We start from the raw sequence: 25,323 nt of genomic DNA, 5'->3' as shown, positions 1-25,323 counted from the left end.
TCATCTTCTACATTGATGAACCGTTCAATGTATTTGTGCATAAAAATTGACATTTCGTCAATGAATGGGAATTTCGGTGGAGGCGGTGAATGAGATGATTTGCTAAAGCGAGCTCATTTATAAATATTTTTTTTGAGATTTTGGAGTTGGTGAATCTGGAAAAAATGTGTCATCATATTCAAAATATGAAGTAGACCGCATAGTTGAATTGACACTCGATGTAGGTTTGACTTTCTAAGAAGCTCCTTTTGTTTTTACCGGATAAAAGGGTGGTTACAAGTCTGTGGTTTCCGGATATGCAATCTCTCTCAATTGATCTTTGATGTGAAGTTTTATATTGTCATCGGCTTTCAAAATCTATCTTGTATCACTTCCCATTCGGTCAAAATAAAGATACTCGATTTACCGTCTTACATAAATTATGGTTATGTAAACCACATATCACATTAAACCTCCATTTGTTATTTGTCAACCAATAACCACACAACTTAAAGAGACACTCACATTTTCTTGGGTCGATGTCATCTTGTTCGAAATTTCGGAGAGGAGGTCTATATTTTTCACTTCTTTCGCATGTCAATGTCACAAATGCATCTCTTCTATCTGAACCATTATCAGATCTTACAATTACAACACCAGACCCCAATTTGGATGTCTCTTTATGAATCCAGTGAAACATGTGATCACAAAATCTTGTTCATTTTTAAACTGGTTGCCAATATCTACCTCCTTCACAACAACACATTTGGCATCCGGAGACACAATAGATTTTCTAAAAACATCAGGGTGCACCATATCTAATGAAAAAAACATATAATACTAAAAACACAACTAATATTGAAAAGAGACTGGTGGAAAATAAAAACAGACAACATCCAAAAATACATCTCTGAATGAATTCATAGAGAATTCAAAAATACATTTTCGAATACAACATAACTTTTTTCAGCTTCAAAACATGGTTAATGTGAACAATGAGACTTGAAATAAATGAACTTTACTTTGAATTTCAAATTCTTTTGTTCCTTTTGATTTGATGAAACACAATAATGAAGTTTTGGAATAAAAATTTGGCTTAATTGCAACTTTGGTCCCCTTATTTCGTCTTTTTCTCGATTTTAGTCCCCTCATTTTTAAAACCACGATTTTGGTCCCCCTTTTGAATTTTTTATTGAAAAAGATACAGGAATAGGGACTAATTTTGCAAAAAAATGTAAAATAGGGGGACGAAAACTGCACAGAAAACTTAAAAGGGGACTAAAATAGTGATTTTTAAAATAGAGGGATCAAAATCAAGAAAAAAACAAAATAGGGGGACCAAAGTTGCAATTAAGCCTAAAAATTTTGATTTAGAATGAAAAAGTTTTTGGAAAGGGTTTATGAAAAAAAAAGGGGTACAGAGTCTAATCATGCAGGTGACTGTTTTTAGCAATTTCACATTTGATTTTTTAAGAGATGGGTCTTCGAATTAATCTGACATTCAAATGTGACGAATTATAAAATTTTTACTTCAAATATTCGGACATATATCTTTGAATAACACTGTAATGTGTAACAAAAAATACATTAAAGATGAGTGCTAGCAACACTCTCTTTTCAACACACTCTCAAACACTCAATTTCTTATTGGTTGAAGCATCTGTGAATCCCTCACTTTAAAAATAAGTCTCACATCTAATGATAGGACCCACACATGTTTCAACCAATAAAAAAATATATTATTTGAGAGAGTCTTAAAAGAGAATTTTCTTATCATTTCTCATACATTAAACACGATCCAACAGTAAGGTGGAGTCCGTATCCACTCCAGTACAAAAATTATCCAGTTATCCGGTTCCTTCACAGATCTTTTGACGTGTGGTATCTCAACGGCCCAGATTATAAATTATTAAATAATAAATATGCATGTTTTTAATAAAAATTAAAAACCCAATTTGACGTCACATTTGCATTACTTCTGAAACCTCCTCCAGCCGCCTTGCCTGGCTCGCCGTATTGTCGTCGGTGAATTTATAAATTTTTAAAAAATGTATCTTTTGTAAATTAAAAATAAATAAAATTACATTGTTCTGAAAAATCTGAACTTTTAAAACTTAATTTTGGATCACAAAGAAAACAGTTTTCTGGGTTCCATTTTTTCTTCTTCTCACTTAAAAGGAAAGCCACTTCTCTAAATCTGCCACAGTTCCTACCCTAATTGGATTTCTTTATTTCCCAATTAAATTAAACAAACAGATTTTCATTTGAGTTGGTGGCAATTAAAATTTTATTATTGTTTGAGATTAAAAATTTCAATTAAACTTCAATTAAAATAACAAAGAACAATTTGCAGGTGAATTGCAATCTTACCACCTTCTCCTCTGATCTTTCTCTTTCCTTAACATTATTGTCGTATTGCTCAGTCTTCCATTTTATTGCTTGGTACATCGCTCTCTGTAATCGTCGCATCACTCTATGGAATCACTCTATGGAAGAGTAATGAAGTAGAAGTAAAGCAACAAACCACGCCGAGACACCGCAACGGCCAGTAAACATAGTCAGAGTAACAGAGAGGAAGATGAAAGGATAAATAGTGTTTCGAAAAAAATACGGCTACGCAAGGTGCTTATATTGCAACTATGGGTGTAACTCATAACAGAAGTCTGAGAAATCGGCGAGTCATCCGGCATAGAAACAGAGATGAAGATGAAACAATTTGGTAGAGAAGAGAGAAAAGAAATGTTATTCTGTTTTTAAAATTAAAACCAATTTGATTTAGAGCTTTAAATCTCCGCCATTGAAATTTATTTTGCCATGTGTCAACCATCGGTTAAATAACAGGACAGAAACTGGAGCTTAAGAACTGGAGCAGATCCGTACTCAGTAAGGTGACGGTATTGAAAAATGGTCGCGAGCTTATCTCGGTGGAAGACGATGGGGTCACATGACAACCAACCTTGTGGAGTCATTGAACTCGGTGATGAAGGAAACAAGGAATTTACCTATTACAACACTGGTAAGGTCAACATACTTCAGGATGGACACATTGTTTGGGAGGCAAGGTCATAATTGGACAAAAATGTTGTCATCAAAGAAGGATTTCACGGATAATTGCATGAAAGAGATGCAAAAAGAAGTAGAAAAATCTCATAGTTATAATGTCCTGAGTTTTGATCGTGAGAGAAACTATTTCGTCGTCCAAGAGACAGTTAATAATAACGAGTGGCGGCCACTTACTTATTATAACGTCGACCTCCAAAAACAAACATGTGACTGTTGGAAATTTCAAACTTTTCATGCCCTGCTCGCATGCCATTGTAGCTTGTTCTAATGTCCTACTCAATTATCAGATGTTTATCCCTCCTGTATTTAGAGTTCGAAACATCTTCAAGGTATACAAACAAAGCTTCATCGGTATTCCCAAAGAACATCAATGGACTCCTTATCAAGGTGATATTCTTTTACACAATGAAAGAATGCGACAAAACAAAAAAGGCCTTGTCCCCATTCCAATTGGCGACATCCAGGCTTGTGGCAGACAGGACTCACCATGTCTCCACCCTGATTGGCGACATGGTTATTCAGCAGGTGGGGCCCACCATTTTCTCCATCTTGAATGGCGACAACCCTTCAAGCCGTGGCAGTCTGGGAAATAATTTTCAGAGAATACTTTTCAAAGGTGTGGCAAGTGGGGAAAAAAATTCTATTTTTGTGCGATTCTGTGTTATACAAATTATGCGTCTTGAAACTGTATTTCCGAAAACTAAGAAACATTTTCGAATTTCTATATGGCGGAGGAAGAAATTCCATTTCTCGCCAAAGAGAGCGCTAACACGGTAATGGAAGTGGAGGGATCCGATCCCAAAAACTAAAGCTTTCCCGCCAAATTATCTGCAATCTATTCTACTCTACTCCATTGGAGACGAAGATTTGCGTAATGCGTTTTATGGATTTGGAATATAAGAGTGAGTGAGTGTGTATCCGCAATCTGTAATCTGCCAAGTGAAATGGGAATCCATGGTCTATTGCCGCTACTCAAATCCTCAATCCTTCCGATTCACATCAAAGACCTACCGCTGCTCTGTCGCCATCCTCACATATTCTGGCTTCCACAAAGGCGCCCTTTCTTGCAACACTCACCTCTAAACCATATTCAATAGGTTTGGGTTGAATTTCTTTGATGAGAATATGTAACGATTCACTCTCTCATGCAAACCACAAAGGCGCTCTACAAATTTGTTTTTGAGTTTTTGTGTTCAATCAATTTTGCATGCTTATTTTCAATACGTTTGGGTTGAATTTATAGGGCTAACTAGAAATTGTGTTATCATTACAGACACATTGAGTATAGCATGCATAGAGAGAGTTTGCTGCGCCATTATGGTGTTAAGCCCATTCTTGTACTTGCTGGAGGTTTTCTACCAATGAAGTTCGGTACAGGTGTCGCGACACTGATCGCGGTCGTCGCGGTGTGAAATAAGACCAATTTGTTCTTTAACATAAAAAATAGTGATAAAGGCATGTATTGATACCGTTTTGTCGCGGACCTTTTTAAAAACCTTGCTTGTGTCAATTATCTAGTTTTTAAACCATATGATCTCATAATCCAGGTTGTTGTTGTCGTTGTTGTTGTTGCGCTTTTGCTTATGAAACACGGATTTTTTTTGCAATAAGTGCAGGGCTAGAAAGGATACTTTTGAACGAGTAGTTGAACATGATTCAAATGAGAATTCTACAGCTGCCTTAGTACTACCAGAAAGCTGTTGATATCACGCCTGTGATTGCAGTTTATCAGAGCTAGTCTGGATGTTGTGAAGGAGATAGTAAGACTGTTACCTACACACTCACATGTATTTGTGTTTCATTTGGATATATTAAACAAATGTAATTAAGTTTTCTCCTAAATGTTGAAACCTTGTATTTTTTATATATAAGACTAAGAAAATGAAATACATGCACGTACCTACTAAATTATTGACGCGGAGGTTGATTGTTAGATGTTTAGAGTATTAGCCAAAACCAACCAACTTATATCATATTTTAAGGTTTGTTGAAAAATTCTCATTAGCAATTATTGTATAAGGAAGACGTGTAACAAACCAAGTATATATTATTTTATGTGGAATGAATAATACTAATAGTTTTGTAATGTGGTTGTTACTAGTAACCCTCCTTCCTTGACTTTCCTTCTTACAGTCTGCAGTATATTAATCTGTCTTCCTTCACACCAGCTCTTTACTATTTATTTTTTGCATTTTCAATTCGTGTATCATAGATTGAATATGTTACTTACAACTAGTTTCTTTCTCTTGCAAGATTGTTAATTTTCAAATTTGATGCAAGGAGTTGAAGCTTCCAATTCTTCCATGGATCATAATCACAATCAGAGCTGTAGATATGACGTGTTTATCAGTTTCAGAGATCCTGACACACGAAACAAATTTGTCGACCATCTTTATGGTCATCTAACTAGAAAAGGTATTTTTGCCTTCAAGGTTGATAAAAGGCTTAAGAAAGGAGAATCCCTTTCCCCGCAACTTCTACAAGCAATTAAAAATTCACGGATTTCTATTGTTGTCTTCTCTGAAAGATATGCGGAGTCTACATGGTGTTTAGAAGAGATGGCTACGATTGCTGAATGCCGTAAAGAATTCAATCAAAAAGTATTTCCTATTTTTTATGATGTCGATCCATCTCATGTACGACATCGGAGTGGGCTGTACCAAAACGCCTTTGATTTATACCGGATGAGATTCAAACATGATCAGAATAAGGTTGGGAGGTGGAGTAATGCTATGAAAGTTTTAGCTAACTTAGTCGGATGGAATATCAGGAACAAGTAAGTTTTATTCCCTTTCTACTTGTTTTTACATTTTCTACTTCAATTCCCTTTCTTATTGCTTTCTATAGTCTATGCTTAATCAGTTGTTTTCTATAACTATTGGAAAAAACTCACCAAAGACAATAGTCTATGTGATTGTTTTTTCGCTATGGATACTCTTGAGTTGAGGAAGGAATTTGTGCAGATTGTTTTAAGTACCAATAGTTCTTAGTAGAATTTTCAATATTTAATGCTTTATAATTTAGTAAAACAAGATCAAGTGAAAATTGTTTACTTTACTCATGCATTGAGTTGTTTATGTTCCTTTATTAGTTTTATTACTATCAGCGTTGTGTTTGTTATGTTTGATACAATGGCTTTTGCAGTATGTAATTAAATTGGTTAATCATATTCTAATTGATAATCAATTCCACTTTTTAAACCTCAAATGCACTATACAATTCATGTTCCTAATTGATTTTGCTACTGGTTTTTTCATTATGCATAATGTCATTTCGTTTATGATTTATTCGATTATGAAGAGTACTGATTCTGCTATTGCATATATTTTAATTATGGTGCTGAAACAGTTTAATATAAGTATTGTACATCACAATCTCGATGGTTAATGCTACCAAAATGATTTAAGATCTATGAGTCTAATTTCTGTTGTTGAAGCTTACATGTGCACAATTAAAATCTATGAATGGCTTCATGAACAAGTGGTTAATTGAGTTGGTTAAATGACATATTTTAGTGTAAGATATTGTAGATGCAGGATGTTCAAATTTCTTGACAACAACATCACTTTCTTCAAGTTTGTTTGCTGAAAAATTCTTTCCACCAAGACGAACTCCGCGTTTTCTCCTTCACAATCACTGTAGAATTATTTTTTGTTGGCAACAATAATATGAAGTCTTCTATAACAATTCAAAATAATTAAGACTGATATTTTCTGTAAGAAAATGTATTATCGCAGTTCTGTTTCTACTATTGTATGCATTTTTTTAAAACTTTAACAATTTCAGAGACAAACCCGAACCTACGAGATTCAGAGGCATACTTGGAATAGGAATCTGCCTGTTTCGGACTGTGAAAAGCTTCAACTTTTGGTATATTTATACACTAATTTATGGGGAATATGCAGAATTGTAATGTTAACATGGTTTGTCTACACTATAACAATGATTATCTTGTGAAAATCATCATATATACTCTATCAATGCAATATTATTCTAATTTGAATTATAGTTTCAATTTGCATTGTATTGATTTTGACATTGTTTTCATGTTTCCCTTGCTTTGGTGTATTTTGAGGTGTTGAATGAAATATTGAAATTACAGATGTTGTAGCATGTTTATGCAGCAACTAACAAAGCCAATTAAAAGCATGAGTTTCCTGCATAATTGAATCTTATTAAGGATGGTTACAGTACAATGAAAAGCAATTTAGAATAGAGGGTGTGATACATTAATAGGTACTTTAAGGTAGTTTTATGTATGTTTCAATTGTTTGTCTTCATTAGATGTTTTTTTCTCTCTATCTAAGTGGAGCGTGTGCACAAATTAATATAGACCGTGTACAAATTCTAGCACACAATGCTTTAATAGTTTATGAACACCAATTTTCACATTGGAGTTGTTTTTGGTCTGTCTTGGCTTGGTTTTGGTTGTTATTGATGATTTGCAGTAGTGGCAAAGTGTTTATTTCGGTTTGCTCGGTTTTGGTAGAGGCTGGTTTTTGGAGCAGATGCTGTTTGGATGTATGGTGTTGTGAATTTTGACTTTAGCCTAAATTGTATGTCTACAATATTAAATGTGTAGCTTTTCCTTTTGATTGAGGGTCTGCAGTTTTCATTTGTTTTAGCAGGTTATCTTATTTATATTCTCTAGTGTATAACTTTGTAACTATAGACATTGCTTATGGCTTATTTTATTTAATTGAAGTTTTTACCTTTTGCTCTTTCAAAAATAAAAAATAGTTTAGCTAGACACTTTTTGAAAATAACCAAGAGTTCAAAATAATAGTGTAAGAGTTCAAGTTGATAACCAAACACTTTTTGAAAATTTTTTCCATTATTTAATTCCTGGAAAAGTTATTCCAGAGAATAATTTTTACATCCATGAAACAAAGACACCCTAGTTTTGTGTGGTTCTTACGAGTCACCCTCCTTTCAAGACTTTCCTTCTTACAATCTGCAGTATATTAATCCGTCTTCCTCCACTAGTTTGTTACTACTTTTTATATTTTGCATTTTCAGTTTGTGTATCATAGATTGAATACGTTACTTACAACTAGTTTCTTTCTCTTGCAAGCTTGTTTGTCATTTTCCAATTTGATGCAAGGAGCTGAAGCTTCCAATTCTTCCATGGATTATAGTAACAATCAAAGCTGTAGATATGACGTGTTTATCAGTTTCAGAGGTCCTGACACACGCAACAAATTTGTCGACCATCTTTATAATCATCTAACTAGAAAAGGTATTTTTGCCTTCAAGGATGATAAAAGGCTTGAGAAAGGAGAATCCCTTTCCCCGCAACTTCTACGAGCAATTAAAAATTCACGGATTTCTATTGTTGTCTTCTCCGAAAGATATGCCAAGTCCAAGTGGTGTTTGGAAGAGATGGCTACTATTGCTGAATGCCGTATAGAACTCAATCAAAAAGTATTTCCTGTTTTTTATGATATCGATCCATCTGATGTACGAAATCAGAATGGGGTGTACGAGAACACTTTAAATGTAGACAGGATGAGTTCCAAACATGGTTGGAATAAGGCTGTGAGATGGGTGAAGGCTATGCGTGTTTTAGCTAACTTAGTCGGTTGGGATGTCAGGAACAAGTAAGTTTTATTCCTTTTTTACTTGTTTTTTACATTTTCAACTTCAATTCCCTTTGTTATTCCTTTCTTTAGTCTATGCTTAATCAATTGTTTTCTATAACTATTGCAAAAAATTCTAGTCCCACGTTGGTTAAAGATAGAGATTTACAAAGGTTCCCATAGAGTGACACTCTCGCTTTAAAAGTCGGTTTGGTAAGGATTAGTTAAGTCAAACTCTAATTTTAAAAGTCGGTTTGATAAGAATGAGTTATGTTAAACTCTAACTCTAATATGGTATTAAAAGTCGGGTTGGTAAAGATGAGTTAGGCCAAACTCTAATTCTAATATGGTATTACGAGCCTATTGATGTATCGATGTGGGAAGTCCCAAATTAGATAAGGATAGAGCCAGTGTCTGACTCGGACATTCACCACACTTTCACCGATCTCTATCACCATCTCACCAAAAATAGTACTTCTGTATTCAAGGATGATCAAACTCTCTAAAAATTGGAATTAATTTCACTGGAGAATAACAAGTGTGAGTTAGAAATGTTGAGAAACAAGTATGAGGAAGTCTCACATTTATTAGAAAAGTGGAGACTTGAGCATTTATAAGTGAGAGAACCCACACACCTATCACCTTAAAGTTTTGGGTGAGAATGTGGTGTGTCTCTCACAAAGGTTTGTTGCTCGTAAAAAGAAAAAATCTCACATAAGAAAAAGTGTATAGAATGTAAGCTTAGCAAAAGGAGAAGCGTTTCTATGCTAAAGGTGAAAATTCGAGACCATGCTTAACACAAGTTTTGTGAAATATCTTCAGTCTATAGTACAGAGCAATGGTGAAATAGAATGACATAAACCATTGAATCCAAGTTGGGTGGTTGATGTTATATTCATTATTTTCATTTATCAATATTTAGTTGGCATGATTTTAAATGTTTGTTGAAATAAAGGTTATAATTGCATTGCGATCCTTGATATTATGAAGAAATGTGGCCTATGCAGCCTTAACAACAGTGATTGCAGACCTTTGTTTAAATTGCAATGTCCAATATATATGTCGTTGCTTCATAGCATGTCATCATGTCAACTTTCATAGCCCAACGTGCACTCTTTTACCTTCAATAAGTTATAAACAATCCGTTCATATATCTTGTAATTTGAAGTGATAATTTTGTGTTTTTGTTTTTCCTTTCAGGCCAGAGTCTATAGAGATAGAAAATATTGTTCAAGCAATAATAAAAACATTGAATCATAAATTCTCAGGGTTTACCACCGATCTTGTTGGGATACAACCTCGCATAGAAGAGTTAGAAAAGCTTCTAAGATTGAGCTCAAAGGATGACGACTTTCGAGTATTGGGAATTTGGGGGATGGGTGGAGTAGGGAAGACAACTCATGCTGCTGTTTTGTATGATAGAATCTCTTATCAGTTTGATGCTTGTTGTTTTATTAATAACACAGGCAAACTTTATATAGATGGTGGTGTTGTTGCTGTACAAAAACAGATTCTTCGTCAAGCTCTAGATGAAAGAAATCTAGACTCATACGATACTGGTGAGATAGCTGGGATTATGATAAATAGACTTCAGAGTGGCATTAAGGTCCTTCTAGTTCTTGACAATGTTGATCAATATGAACAATTGGAGGAATTGGCTATAGATCCTAAGTTGCTTTGCAAAGAAAGTAGAATAATCATAACTACAAGGGACGAGCATATTCTAAGAGTGTATGGGGTGGATAAAATTCACAAAGTTCCCCTGTTGAATAGTAATGATGCTTCTGAACTTTTTAGTAGAAGAGCTTTCAAAGGTGAAGAACGAAGCAGCAATTGTGTTGAGTTGATTCCAGAGATACTAAAATATGCTCAAAATCTTCCATTAGCAATTAAAGTTGTTGGCTCTTTCTTGTGTACTCGAGATGCTACTCAGTGGAGAGATGCTTTGGATAGATTAAAGAACAATCCAGACAATAAAATTATGGACGTGCTCCAGATGAGTGTTGATGGACTACAACATGAGGAGAAGGAAATATTTTTGCACATCGCTTGTTTTTTTAAAGGGGAGAGGGAAGATTATGTAAAGAGAATTCTAGATGCATGTGGATTATACCCTCACATTGGAATTCAAAGAGTCATTGAGAAGTCACTCATTACCATTAAAAACCAAGAGATTCATATGCATGATATGTTACAAGAACTTGGGAAGAAAATCGTCCGGCACCGATTTCTCGGAGACCCAGCATCGTGGAGTAGATTATGGCAATACCATGACTTCTATCAAGTCTTGACAACAGAAACGGTAATAAATTATGTTTCCAAAACTAGTGGGTGCAATTTATACTTTTTGGGTGAATTTAACTTGTGTGATATGCGAGAAATGATACTAATCATTGATTATTTCATCAGGTATATGTTCTCTTTTAGGCTTAAATGTCTGTTTTGCTCATTAAAGATACACCAATTTTATATAATATCTTGTCTAGGTTATAGATACGCTTCAAGTAGTTTCACATTTCTTGGGCAGTGGAAAAAGATCGCAAATTATTAATCATGTGAGGATCAATAGTAACGAGAATCCAAGTGATAATCTGAGCATCTTCTATTTCCCATGCATCTAAGTCAGTTGTCTCTAACGGTGCCAAAGAGACATCGTCCAAGTGACTCCATAATCCTTTCCCTTTGACATACATCCGAAACTGAAATTCCCAAACAAGATAATTCTTTCCGGTAAAACGAACACAAATATGATCTATCTCTTCTTCGGAAGCCATAATATCAGAGATGACTTAAGAACAATTTTGTTAACGTAACAATTTTGTTAACGTGAAACAAGAAACACCAACGGAACACTGAAGAAATTACTTGCTGACACCAAATCAACACCCCAATTCAGAATACTCGCCGACACCAAGTCAAAACCCTAATTCAGAATAATTGCCGACACAGAGTCAAAACTCTAATTCAGAATAATTGTCGACACAGAGTCAAAACCCTAATTCAGAATAATTGCCGACACAGAGTCAAAACCCTAATTCAGAATATTTGCCGACACCGATACGATAACACGATCCAAGATTGCCTACTAAATTATTGACGCGGAGGTTGAATGTTAGATGTTTAGACTTTAGAGTATTAGCCAACACCAACCAACTTATATCATATTTTAAGGTATGTTGGAAAATTCTCATTAGCAATTATTGTATAAGGAAGACGTGTACCAAACCAAGTAAATATTATTTTATGTGGAATGAACAATACTAATAGTTTTGTAGTGTGGTTGTTACTAGTAACCCTCCTTCCTTGACTTTCCTTCTTACAATCTGCAGTATATTAATCTGTCTTCCTTCACACCAGCTCTTTACTACTTTTTATTTTCTGCATTTTCAATTCGTGTATCATAGATTGAATACGTTACTTACAACTAGTTTCTTTCTCATGCAAGATTGTTAAATTTTCAAATTTGATGCAAGGAGGTGAAGCTTCCAATTCTTCCATGGATTATAATCACAATCAGAGCCGTAAATATGACGTGTTTATCAGTTTCAGAGGTCCTGACACACGCAACAAATTTGTCGACCATCTTTCTGATCATCTAACTAGAAAAGGTATTTTTGCCTTCAAGGATGATAAAAGGCTTGAGAAAGGAGAATCCTTTTCCCCGCAATTTCTACAAGCAATTAAAAATTCACGGATTTCTATTGTTGTCTTCTCTGAAAGATATGCCGAGTCTACATGGTGTTTAGAAGAGATGGCTACGATTTCTGAATGCCGTAAAGAATTCAATCAAAAAGTATTTCCTATTTTTTATGATGTCGATCCATCTCATGTACGACATCGGAGTGGGCTGTACCAAAACGCCTTTGATTTATATGGATGAGATTCAAACATGATCAGAATAAGGTTGGGAGGTGGAGTAATGCTATGAAAGTTTTAGCTAACTTAGTCGGATGGGATATCAGGAACAAGTAAGTTTTATTCCCTTTCTACTTGTTTTTACATTTTCTACTTCAATTCCCTTTCTTATTGCTTTCTATAGTCTATGCTTAATCAGTTGTTTTCTATAACTATTGGAAAAAACTCACCAAAGACAATAATCTATGTGATTGCTTTTTCACTATGGATACTCTTGAATTGAGGAAGGAATTTGTGCAGATTGTTTTAAGTACCAATAGTTCTTAGTAGAACTTTCAATATTTAATGCTTTTATAATTTAGTAAAACAAGATCATGTGAACATTGTTTACTTTACTCATGCATTGAGTTGTTTATGTTCCTTTATTGGTTTTATTACTATCAGCATTGTGTTTGTTATGTTTGATACAATGGCTTTTGCAGTTTGTAATTAAATTGGTTAATCATATTCTAATTGATAATCAATTCCACTTTTTAAACCTCAAATGCACTATACAATTCATGTTCCTATTTGATTTTGCTACTGGTTTTTTCATTATGCATAATGTCATTTCGTTTATGATTTATTCGATTATGAAGAGTACTGATTCTGCTATTGCATATATTTTAATTCTGGTGCTGAAACAGTTTAATATAAGTATTGTACAACACAATCTCGATGGTTAATGCTACCAAAATGATTTAAGATCTATGAGTCTAATTTCTGTTGTTGAAGCTTACATGTGCACAATTAAAATCTATGAATGGCTTCATGAACAAGTGGTTAATCGAGTTGGTTAAATGACATATTTTAGTGTAAGATATTTTAGATGCAGGATGTTCAAATTTCTTGACAACAACATCACTTTCTTCAAGTTTGTTTGCTGAAAAATTCTTTCCACCAAGACGAACTCCGCGTTTTCTCCTTCACAATCACTGTAGAATTATTTTTTGTTGGCAACAATAATATGAAGTCTTCTATAACAATTCAAGATAATTAAGACTGATATTTTCTGTAAGAGAATGTATTATCGCAGTTCTGTTTCTACTATTGTATGCATTTTTTTAAAACTTTAACAATTTCAGAGACAAACCCGAACCTGCGAGATTCAGAGGCATACTTGGAATAGGAATCTGCCTGTTTCGGACTGTGAAAAGCTTCAACTTTTGGTATATTTATACACTGATTTATGGGGAATATGCAGAATTATAATGTTAACATGGTTTGTCTACACTATAACAATGATTATCTTGTGAAAATCATCATCTATACTCTATCAATGCAATATTATTCTAATTTGAATTATAGTTTCAATTTGCATTGTATTGATTTTGACATTTGTGAGAAATAGAAATCAGAGTGTTCTGAATGTGCTTGAGTGAGTAAAGCACTCAGCATCCATAATATTTATACACTATATAATTAATTACATATTATGTTTACTAGGAGAAATAAATAATAGTCCAACTTCCTAAATGCATGAATCTAAATATACATGAACCTAAAACTTAAATGCTCTTTTTAATGGAAAACATACAATGGATTTTTTCTATTTCCAACAACATTGTTTTCATGTTTCCCTTGCTTTGGTGTATTTTGAGGTGTTGAATGAAATATTGAAATTACAGTGGTTGTAGCATGTTTATGCAGCAACTAACAAAGCCAATTAAAAGCATGAGTTTCCTGCATAATTGAATCTTATTAAGGATGGTTACAGTACAACGAAAAGCAATTTAGAATAGAGGGTGTGATACATTAATAGGTACTTTAAGGTAGTTTTATGTATGTTTCAATTGTTTGTCTTCATTAGATGTTTTTTTCTCTCTATCTAAGTGGAGTGTGTGCACAAATTAATATAGACCGTCTACAAATTCTAGCCACAATGCTTTAATAGTTTAGCTATGAACACCAATTTTCACATTGGAGTTGTTTTTGGTCTGTCTCGGCTTGGTTTTGGTTGTTATTGACGAGTTGCAGTAGTGGCAAAGCGTTTATTTCGGTTTGCTCGGTTTCGGTAGAGGCTGATTTTTGTAGCAGATGTTGTTTAGATGTATGGTGTTATGAATTTTCACTTTAGCCTAAATTGTATATCTACAATATTAATACTGTGTAGCTTTTCCTTTTGATTGAGGGTCTGCAGTTTTCATTTGTTTTAGCAGGTTATCTTATTTATGTTCTCTAGTGTATAACTTTGTAACTATAGACATTGCTTATGCATTATTTTATTTAATTGAAGTTTTTACCTTTTGCTCTTTCAAAAATAAAAAATAGTTTAGCTAGACACTTTTTGAAAATAACCAAGAGTTCAAAATAATAGTGCAAGAGTTCAAGTTGATAACGAAACACTTTTTGAAAAAATTTCCCATTATTTTATTCCTGGAAAAGTTATTTCAGGGAATAATTTTTACATCCATGAAACAAAGACACCCTAGTTTTGTGTGGTTCTTACGAGTCACCCTCCTTTCAAGACTTTCCTTCTTACAATCTGCAGTATATTAATCCGTCTTCCTTCACAGTTCACACTAGTATATTACTACTTTTTATTTGTTGCATTTTCAATTCGTGTATCATAAATTGAATACGTTACTCACAACTAGTTTCTTTCTCTAGCAAGCTTGTTTGTCTTTTTCCAATTTGATGCAAGGAGGTGAAGCTTCCAATTCTTCCATGGATTATAGCCACAATCAGAGCTGTAGATATGATGTGTTTATCAGTTTCAGAGGTCCTGACACACGCAACAACTTTGTCGACCATCTTTATGATCATCTAACTAGGAAGGGCATTTTTGCCTTCAAGGACGATAAAAGGCTTGAAAAAGGAGAATCCCTTTCCCCGCAACTTCTACAAGCAATTAAAAATTCACGGATTTCTATTGTTGTCTTCTCCGAAAGATATGCCGAGTCTACATGGTGTTTGGAAGAGATGGCTACTATTGCTGAATGCCGTATAGAATTCAATCAAAAAGTATTTCCTGTTTTTTATGATGTCGATCCATCTCATGTACGAAAACAAATTGGGGTGTACCAGAACTCTTTTAATTTCGACAGGATGAGTTCCAAACATGGTTGGAATAAGGCTATGAGATGGGTGAATGCTATGAGAGTTTTAGCTAACTTAGTCGGTTGGGATGTCAGGAACAAGTAAGTTTTATTCCTTTTTTACTTGTTTTTACATTTTCAACTTCAATTCCTTTTGTTATTCCTTTCTTTAGTGTATGCTTAATTAGTTGTTTTCTATAACTATTGCAAAAAACTCTAGTCTCACGTTGGCTAAATATAGATATTTACAAAGGTTCCCATAGAGTGGCACTCTCACTTTAAAAGTCGGTTTGGTAAGGATTAGTTAAGTCAAACTCTAATTTTAAAAGTCGCTTTGATAAGAATGAATTGGGTTAAACTCTAATTCTAATATGGTATTAAAAGTCAATTTGGTAACGATTAGTTAAGTCAAACTCTAATTCTAATACGGTATTAAGAGCCTATAGATGTATTGATGTGGGAAGTCCCAAATTAGATAAGTTTAGAGCCAGCGTCTTTGCAAGCCAGCGTCTGACTCGGGCATTGGCAACACTTTCACCGATCTTTATCACCATCTCACCAAAAATAGTACTTCTGTATTCAAGGATGATCAAACTTTCTAACAACTGGAATTAATTTCACCGTTGCTAAGAATAACAAGTGTGAGTTAGAAGTGTTGAGAAACAAGTACGGGGAAGTCTCACATTGATTAGAAAAGTAGACACTGTTGGTGCACAAAGAATAAAGATGATGACAAAGAGAATAACAGTCCAAAGATTAATGAGAGAATAAAGTTGTATATTTTACTTGCGCTGTTAATAAATGATAGCTACTACAAGGCTATTTATAGGAAAAGAAAATCTTGCCACATAAGCCCTAAAACAGTAAACTTAGTGAACAAGTCTAAGGTACAGACAGTACAGTACTACAAAATACTAAAGTACCCTTACTACTAAACAGCTAAGCTAATGGGACCCAGAAGGTAACATCTTTTGGTCAACACTATCTTCTGAGTAACCATCAGAAGATCAGCCCACATCAGAACATCAGAAGCATCTGCTTCTGATTAACAACAACTTATGAATATTGAGTTACTTTTCAATACCATCCCTTAATTCATATTCAGCTAGCCAAAATCTACATCACCAACTCCATCCCTCAAACAGATAAGGTGTTCAGTCTTGACATCCTTCATCAGAACATCTGCAAGTTTCTTTTGGTTGCTACAGTGTGCAACTTCTGATACTCCATTTAGAAATGCACATTTCTCCTTGAAAACCCATCTGACGCTGATGGTTTTCTTCTCCTTTGGAAGCTTAGTTAACTTCCAAGTCTTGTTTCCTTCTAAAGCCTCAAGTTCTTCTTTTATGGCATTCAGCCATCCTTTCTTCTCGAGTGCTTCAATACCCTTTCTCCATTTCAACCACCCCACTTGAATTCAATGGTTTACATTATCTTTTATTTCTTCGTCATTATGTACTATGTGTTGGTGCACAAAGAATAAAGATGGTGACAAAGAGAATAACGGCGCAAAGATTAATGAGAGAGAATAAAGTTGTATATTCTACTTGCATTGACTGTATTAAATGATAGCTACTACAACACTATTTATACAAAAGAAAATTTGCCACCTAAGCCCTAACAGACTAAACTTAGTGAACAAGTTTAGGGTACAAACAGCACAATACTACAAAATACTAAAGTACCCTTACTACTAAACAGTTAAGCTAATGGGACCCAGAAGATAACATCTTCTGGTCAACAACATCTTCTGAGTAACCTTCAAAAGATCAGTCGACATCAGAACTTCTGATGCTCATCTTCTGAATATTGAATTACTCTTCAATACCATCCCTTAATTCATATTCAGCTAGCCAAAATCTACAACACCAACTCCATCCCTCAAACGGATAAGGTGTTCAGTCTTGACATCCTTCATCAAAACATCTGCAAGTTTCTTCTGGTTGCTACAGTGTGCAACTTCTAATACTCCATTTAGAAATGCAGATTTCTCCTTGAAAATCCATCTGACGCTGATGGTTTTCTTCTCCTTTGGAAGTTCTGTCAGCTTCCAAGTCTTGTTTCTTTCTATAGCCTCAAGTTCTTCTTTCATAGCATTCAGCCAAACCTTCTTCTTGAGCGCTTCTTCAATACCCAATAGTTCAGAATCTCCTTCTGATTCTCGAACCATATCTCCTTCTGGATTTTCTTTGGAAGTTTGACTACCACCAGAAGTTCCACCTTTGTTAACTTCCGGGTCTTGTTCAAAACCACCACCTTTAGAAGTTGGATCGCCTTCAGAAGTTCTGCCTTCAGAAGTTCCAACTTCATAATCTTTTCTTTCAGAATCATGACCACCGTCAGAAGCTGGACTACCTTCAGAAGGTCCGCTTTCAACGTCATGATTAACACCAAAAACATGATCATCTTTGGAAGCTTGTCCTCCAGACTCCACGTCATTAGAATTTTCCTTTCCTGAAGTATGATGACCACCAGATTCTGTATCATCATCAGAATCTGGATCAGAATCAGATTCACCATCTGACTCATCTTCAGAGTCTCCAGAAGATTCTTCATCTTCTGACTCTAAAGTTCTGACTTATCTTCAGAAGCAGAATCTTCTTCAGATTCTAACTCATCTTTTGATTCTCCTTTAGACTCAGAATCACCTTCTGATTCTGACTTGTCTTCAGCTTCAGAGTCATCTTCTAACTCTGACTCATCTTCAAAAACCTCAGATTCTGACTCTTCTCCAGAATCTTCAAAGTCATCTTCTGATTCTGAATCATATAAAAATACTCCTTCAGAATATTCAGAGTTATCTTCTTCCCCTTCAGAATCAGAAAACGACAAACTCACAGGTTCCTCATCAGATTCATAAGCCATTAATAGCACAGGCTCATCATCAGAATCTCCTCTGGCTATTTTTGCTTCTTCTTTGTTTGACCAACAATCTTTACCAAAGTGGCCAAACCTATTACAACAGTAACACTGAACCATTCTCTTGTCATACTTCTCCTTTCCCTTCTGATGTTTCTCCTCATCAGAATAGAAGACTTATGACTTCTGCGACCTACCATGTTTTTTCAGCTTCTGGTCCTTCTTGACAAAAGAAGCCTTCAGAGCCTGCTCAACTTCCCTCTCAGAAGTTCTTTCAGTCAGACGTAACTCTTGTGCTTCTAAACTGATTTGCAACTCTTCTATTCTCATGGTTTCCAGATCTTTAGAATGTTCAATAGATACAACAATATAATCAAATTGAGGAGTAAGAGACCTCAATATCTTCTCTATGATTACTTGTTAAGAAAGAGTTTCTCCACAAGTCTTCATCTCATTAGTGATGACAATCACTCTAGAGATATACTCAGAAACTTTCTCATTGTTCTTTATGTTGAGATTTTCATATTGCTTTCCCAGGGATTGAAGCTTCACCTTCTTTACTGATACGTCACCACCGTAACACCTGACCAGTATATCCCACGCCTCCTTAGACGTCATAGCATTAGAAATCTTCTCAAACACATTCACATTCACACACTGATGGATGAAGAACAACGCCTTTTGATCTCTCTTGTTCGTTTCCCTCTGCGCTTCTCTTTGTTCTTCCGTTGCATCCGCTGCAACCGGAACATATCCTCTAGTGACAAGATCTAAAACATCTTGAGCACCAAATAATACACGCATTTGAATCATCCATCTATTCCAGTTACCATCAAGAACTGGAAGTTTGGTATTCAAGTTGCTTCCACTCATCTTTAAACTTGTGCAGAAAAAAATCAGATTTCACTCACACTCACACAGTGTTTCCCAACCCACAAACAACCAAGAAAAATGTGATTCAACACAACTTTGTTTCCCGGAAACAAAATCAATCACACAGTCACACAAACTCACGTTCACTCGTGTTTCCTTGTGTTTGGAACCGGAGCTCTGATACCAATTGTTGGTGCACAAAGAATAAAGATGATGACAAAGAGAATAACGGTGCAAAGATTAATGAGAGAATAAAGTTGTATATTTTACTTGCGTTGTTAATAAATGATAGCTACTACAAGGTTATTTATAGGAAAAGAAAATCTTGCCACATAAGCCCTAAAACAGTAAACTTAGTGAACAAGTCTAAGGTACAGACAGTACAGTACTACAAAATACTAAAGTACCCTTACTACTAAACAGCTAAGCTAATGGGACCCAGAAGGTAACATCTTCTGATCAACACTATCTTCTGAGTAACCATCAGAAGATCAGCCCACATCAGAACATCAGAAGCATCTGCTTCTGATTAACAACAACTTCTGAATATTGAATTACTCTTCAATAGAGACTTGAGCATTTATAAGTGAGAGAAGCCACACACCTATCACCTTAAGGTTGTGGGTGAGTATGCGGTGTGTCTCTCATAAAGGTGTGTTGCTCGTAAAAAGAAAAAATCCCACGTAAGAAAAAGTGTGTGAAATGTAAGCTTAGCAAAAGGAGAAGCGTTTCTGTGCTAAAGTTGAAAGTACGAGACCATGTTTAACACAAGTTTTATGAAATATCTTCAGTCTATAGTACAAAACAATGGTGAAATAGAATGAGACATAAACCATCGAATCCAAGTAGGGTGGTTGATGTTATATTCATTATTTTCATTTATCAATATTTAGTTAGCATGACTTTAAATATGTGTTGTAATAAAGGTTATAATTGCATCGCGATCCTTGATCTTCTGAAGAAATGTGGCCTATGCAGTCTTAACAATAGTGATTGCAGACCTTTGTTTAAATTGCAATATCCAATATATATGTCGTTGCTTCATAGCATGTCATCATGTCAATTTTCATAGCCCAACTTGTAATCTTTTACCTTCAATAAGTTATAAACAATCTGTTAATATATCTTGAAATTTGAAGTGATAATTTTGTGTTTTTGTTTTTCCTTTCAGGCCAGAGTCTACAGAGATTGAAACAATTGTTCAAGCAGTAATAAAGTCTTTGAATCATAAATTCTCAGGGTTTAGCAGCGATCTTGTTGGGATGCAACCTCGCATAGAAGAATTAGAAAAGCTTCTAAGATTGAGCTCAAAGGATGACGACTTCCGAGTATTGGGAATTTGGGGGATGGGTGGAGTAGGGAAGACAACTCATGCTGCTGTTTTGTATGATAGAATCTCTTATCAGTTTGATGCTTGTTGTTTTATTAATAACATAAGCAAACTTTATATGGATGGTGGTGGTGTTGCTGTACAAAAACAGATTCTTCGTCAAGCTCTAGATGAAAGAAATCTAGACTCATACGATACTGGTGAGATAGCTGGGATTATGATAAATAGACTTCAGGGTGGCATTAAGGTCCTTCTAGTTCTTGACAATGTTGATCAGTATGAACAATTGGAGGAATTGGCTATAGATCCTAAGTTGCTTTGCAAAGAAAGTAGAATAATCATAACTACAAGGGACGAGCATATTCTAAGAGTGTATGGGGTGGATAAAATTCACAAAGTTCCGCTGTTGAATAGTAATGATGCTTCTGAACTTTTTAGTAGAAGAGCCTTCAGAGGTGAAGAACGAAGCAACAATTGTATTGAATTGATTCCAGAGATACTAAAATATGCTCAAAATCTTCCATTAGCAATTAAAGTAGTGGGCTCTTTCTTGTGTACCCGAGATGCAACTCAGTGGAGAGATGCTTTGAATAGATTGAAGAACAATCCAGACAATAAAATTATGGACGTGCTCCAGATGAGTGTTGATGGACTAGAACATGAGGAGAAGGAAATATTTCTCCACATTGCTTGTTTTTTTAAAGGGGAGAGGGAAGATTATGTAAAGAGAATTCTAGATGCATGTGGATTATACCCTCACATTGGTATTCAGAGAGTCATTGAGAAGTCACTCATTACGATTAAAAACCAAGAAATTCATATGCATGATATGTTACAAGAACTTGGGAAGAAAATCGTCCGGCACCGATTTCTCGGAGACCCAACATCATGGAGTAGATTATGGCAATACCATGATTTCTATCAAGTCTTGACAACAGAAACGGTAATAAATTATGTTTCCAAAACTAGAGGGTGCAATTTATATTCTTTGAGTGAATTTAACTTGTATGGGCCTATATGGGGGAAATGATACTAATCATTGATTATTTCATCAGGTATATGTTCTCTTTTAGGCTTAAATGTCTGTTTTGCTCATTAAAGATACACCAATTTCATAGAATATCTTGAATAGTTTTAGTTTGGACAATTTTTGCTTGTTTGAAGAACATGGACAGGTAATAGAAGGACTAAAAACAACTAAGTCATGGAGCTCAATTGCTTTATGAACTTTTAATTAAGGATAAATCGTTTGGAAGAACTCGAAATTGAATCATTGGCTAAACTTTACTTACCTCCCGGTCAAACTCCACATAGCAACCGAAGGGTTAAGACCAAACAAACTTGAGAGAGAGAAAAAAATAATAAGGAGCAATTTTATCTGATGATTCATGATTAACATTCATATTGGAAACTTTATTAATAAACTATTTAAAGAAAACCAAATACTATGTAGTTTTACATAGTTAATTTAAATTCAGTTTGATTCCATGGTTTTCTTATTCCATTAAAAGTTGACATTGTAATATAGGATATATTGGTAATTTTTGTTTCTAAAATGGTTTGGTCAAGTAATTTCATTTTTTTCTGTCTATGTTATGCTTACTCTCTTCTTTTCTCAGGGAACAAACAATGTTAAAGCTATAGTTCTGGATCAAAAGGAAAGTTTCTCCAAATGCAGGGCTGAAGGATTTTTAAATATGAGCAACCTTGCACTTCTCATATTGTATCATAATAATTTTTCAGGAAGTTTGGATTTTCTTTCCAACAACTTGCGATATCTTTTGTGGCATGGATACCCTTTTACTTCTTTGCCGTCAAATTTTGAGCCATATTATATTGTGGAATTGAATATGCCTCATAGTAACATTCAGTGGCTGTGGGAAGGTCGCAAGGTACTCTAGTTACATAATATTTCTTTTATAAAAGTTTGCACTTAATTTTGAAATCACACCACGACAAGTTAATAAAATTCCAGGTTTTGTGATACGTTTTTACTGATGGTTGCTAATTCTCTTTATAGGAACTACCTAATTTGAAAAGGATGGATTTGAGCAACTCCAAAAATCTTATAGAGACACCAAAGTTTTTTTGGACCCCAAAACTGGAGCGGCTAGATTTTACAGGATGCACAAACTTAATACAGGTCCATCCATCAATTGGACATCTTACAGAACTTGTTTTCTTATGTTTGCAAAACTGCAGCAGTTTGGCCAACCTTGATTTTGGTAGTGTATCAAGATTAAATTCTCTGAGAGTTCTGCGCCTTTCCGGTTGTACGAAACTTGAAAAGACGCCTGATTTAACTGGGGCATCAGTCCTTGAATACCTTGATATGGATGAATGTACAACTTTATCCAAAGTTCATGAATCCATTGGGGATTTGACAAAGCTTAAATTCTTGAGTTTGAGAAACTGCACAAATCTGGTTGAAATGCCTGATTGGATTAAGAGGATGGCGTCCCTTGTAACTCTAGATTTTTGCGGTTGCTCGAGTCTTACAATTCTACCCTTGAAATGGACTCATACTGATCATATGAGTTCTTTGATTTTTCTAGATTTAAGCTTTTGCAATCTTCATGAAGTACCAGATACTATTGGAACGTTACATACGTTAGAAAGACTAAATCTACAAGGAAACAAGTTTCGTTCACTACCTGATGATTTCTTTGGTCTTGATAACCTAGCATATGTAAACTTATCTCATTGCCATGAGCTTGAAAGTAATGAGCTCCTATTTTCACAAAGTGTTTCACAAAGTGCTTCAAAAAGTGCTTCTTCTGGAGGAAGATATTTTAGCATAGTAGCGGGATCTCGTGATCATAGGTCAGGATTTTATATATTTGACTGCCCTAAGTTCATTGTTAAATCCAAATACCAATCCATAGAATGTTCATGGTTACAAAGACTACTTCAGGTGTGTACGTTGCTTACACTCCCCCAATTCTCTAGCTTTCATTCGTTCTATTTTCTTTTTTACAAAAAAAAAAAAATCCTGATTTAACTTGTGCAATCAGGAAGAGCTCTCATTACTAAGAATGGTTTTCCGATGTGGTCATTATATAAATTTTTTTTGGCTGCATTTAGTTGACTAATCATTATCTGCAAGCCGCAAACTACTTAGTACTTTTTGTGGCTAATAATCATATACCATTTCTTTGCACTCTCTAGCTCTAATTTTCTTATGTGTTATTTTTCTTCTGGTACCAGGGTCCCCATCACTTCCGGGGTGGCTTTGACATTGTTGTTCCTTGGGATTGGGAAAACATTTATTTTCCGTCAAGTTGTTGCATTCCAAAATGGTTCAATTACACATTTGATAGTGATTCAATAATAAGGATAGTAGAGTTTGGTGAGTTTGATAAGAAGTTTGGCTTTGTCTTCTGTGTGGCATTTGAGGTAAACAATTGTCCTGCAAATTCTGGTTCGGCACAGGATTCATTTTCCTCAGCACTCCCACATCCCTTATATCTTTCTTTTGAAAGTGAACACACAGAGGAATGCTTTGTTTTGCCGCTCAGTTTGGAACTGCACAAAATTGATGGCTCCAGACATCTTTGGCTAATCTATATCTCTCAAGAGCACTGCCATTTTTTAAAAACTGGAGCACATATCACATTTAAAGCCTGCCCAGGTTTGTCAATAAAGAAATGGGGATTACGTTCGTTAATCAAGGATCAATTATCATATCATGTCCCTAGCTTCTGGGAACACTTACCAGACACTGATGCGCCCCAACTTTTCTTTGATCATGTACAAAAAACCAGCATGAAGTCTGGAACTAAAATCCAACTTCCTTACAATTGGTTGTTTACTGAAGAGGAAGTAGTTGAGAATTCTGGAGCAAAGTCAAAAGAAACTGCTCTTTCTAATCTGGGCCTTTAGATATGCCAACCACGGCCAAAACGCGCAACACATTCTGAGAGCCTTGAGGTAATTATCTCACCAAAGCAGTGACATATTGTTATGTAATACTTCATTATATTGGTAGTTAATAATTAATTTTATAACTAATGATATGAATTATCAGTATAGGACATCTATATTTTGCACTACAAGTTTGTCCAGTGAATATGTCTGATTATTTGAAGTAAAGGTTCTGGCATGAAGCTTATCAGGTGAATGAATCCATGATAGGTACTGTTATTCTATGTTTGTTGAGGATGATTGTTGTTATCAGTTGCAACTTGGGAATCTCTTCATCTTCGCAAATTTAGAATGTGATGGTAAAAGTTTATGTAAGACCTCTTACAGAAAATGTAGATAAAAGGATTGGGGTCGAAACTGCTCATTGGAATGGAGAGATTCAAGACACTCGAAAGGAACCAAACTGTTTATTGTATTTCTGGTTGTTTGTGTGTAATTTGCTTCAATTTCTTTTAGTTGTAATTGTAACTCTTTTTTGAGAGTTTTTCTCAGGAGTAGGGTTGAATATAAATTCAGAAATTCATATCACAAGTTTGTTGTTTTGGCCATTTCTAGTTTCCTTAAAATAAAATGTTGGTGAAGCAATTTGAGAAGCTACTCAAGTTTGATTGAACGATAATAAGAGGTGCAGGGGGAACTGAGAGGGAATAAATCAATTTCTGAAATTATGTTTTTACTTTCACTGAATTGAAATGAAACCGCTTTGATTCATTCATTCATATTGATGCTGCTACATTGGAATAAGGTGCTGTTTTTTTGCCACTCTAAGCTTGCCGTTAAATGT

General features: G+C 34.9%; 3 protein-coding genes across 12 annotated transcripts; all 3 read left to right on the top strand.

Annotated features, from left to right (window-relative positions):
- Window positions 1–2,145: 2,145 nt before the first annotated feature.
- Window positions 2,146–7,252, top strand: LOC131653601 (disease resistance protein RPV1-like). Its single transcript, XM_058923845.1, has 3 exons — window positions 2,146–5,818; window positions 6,829–6,912; window positions 7,167–7,252. The coding sequence occupies exons 1-3, from the start codon at window positions 5,316–5,318 to the stop codon at window positions 7,171–7,173; spliced, it is 594 nt and encodes a 197-aa protein (XP_058779828.1). The 5' UTR covers window positions 2,146–5,315; the 3' UTR covers window positions 7,174–7,252.
- LOC131653600 (disease resistance protein RUN1-like) lies at window positions 5,834–12,477 on the top strand. Of its 2 annotated transcripts, XM_058923844.1 has the most exons (5): window positions 5,836–7,278; window positions 8,117–8,642; window positions 9,822–10,923; window positions 12,067–12,229; window positions 12,342–12,477. In XM_058923844.1, exons 2-5 carry the CDS (start codon window positions 8,140–8,142, stop codon window positions 12,365–12,367), a joined length of 1,794 nt encoding a protein of 597 aa, XP_058779827.1. In that variant the 5' UTR covers window positions 5,836–7,278; window positions 8,117–8,139; the 3' UTR covers window positions 12,368–12,477. The 2 variants fall into 2 exon arrangements, 1 of the variants encoding a protein (XP_058779827.1); XR_009299107.1 differs by lacking the exon at window positions 12,342–12,477 and having other exon boundaries at window positions 5,834–7,278; window positions 9,822–11,792; window positions 12,067–12,201.
- LOC131653597 (disease resistance protein RPV1-like) lies at window positions 12,431–25,132 on the top strand. 9 transcript variants are annotated; one of them, XM_058923833.1, is made up of 8 exons: window positions 12,431–12,589; window positions 13,601–13,684; window positions 15,126–15,655; window positions 20,457–21,558; window positions 22,235–22,507; window positions 22,636–23,529; window positions 23,823–24,545; window positions 24,750–25,132. In XM_058923833.1, exons 1-7 carry the CDS (start codon window positions 12,572–12,574, stop codon window positions 24,495–24,497), a joined length of 3,576 nt encoding a protein of 1,191 aa, XP_058779816.1. In that variant the 5' UTR covers window positions 12,431–12,571; the 3' UTR covers window positions 24,498–24,545; window positions 24,750–25,132. The 9 variants fall into 9 exon arrangements, with proteins under 9 accessions (XP_058779816.1, XP_058779815.1, XP_058779814.1 ...); XM_058923832.1 differs by having other exon boundaries at window positions 24,648–25,132; XM_058923831.1 differs by having other exon boundaries at window positions 24,643–25,132.
- The last annotated feature ends 191 nt before the right edge of the window (window positions 25,133–25,323 follow it).

This window comes from Vicia villosa, linkage group LG2, assembly GCF_029867415.1.
Source record: "Vicia villosa cultivar HV-30 ecotype Madison, WI linkage group LG2, Vvil1.0, whole genome shotgun sequence".
NCBI lineage: Eukaryota > Viridiplantae > Streptophyta > Magnoliopsida > Fabales > Fabaceae > Vicia > Vicia villosa.
Note: the sequence above shows the minus strand (reverse complement) of the source record. Positions and strands in the feature narration are given on the sequence as shown.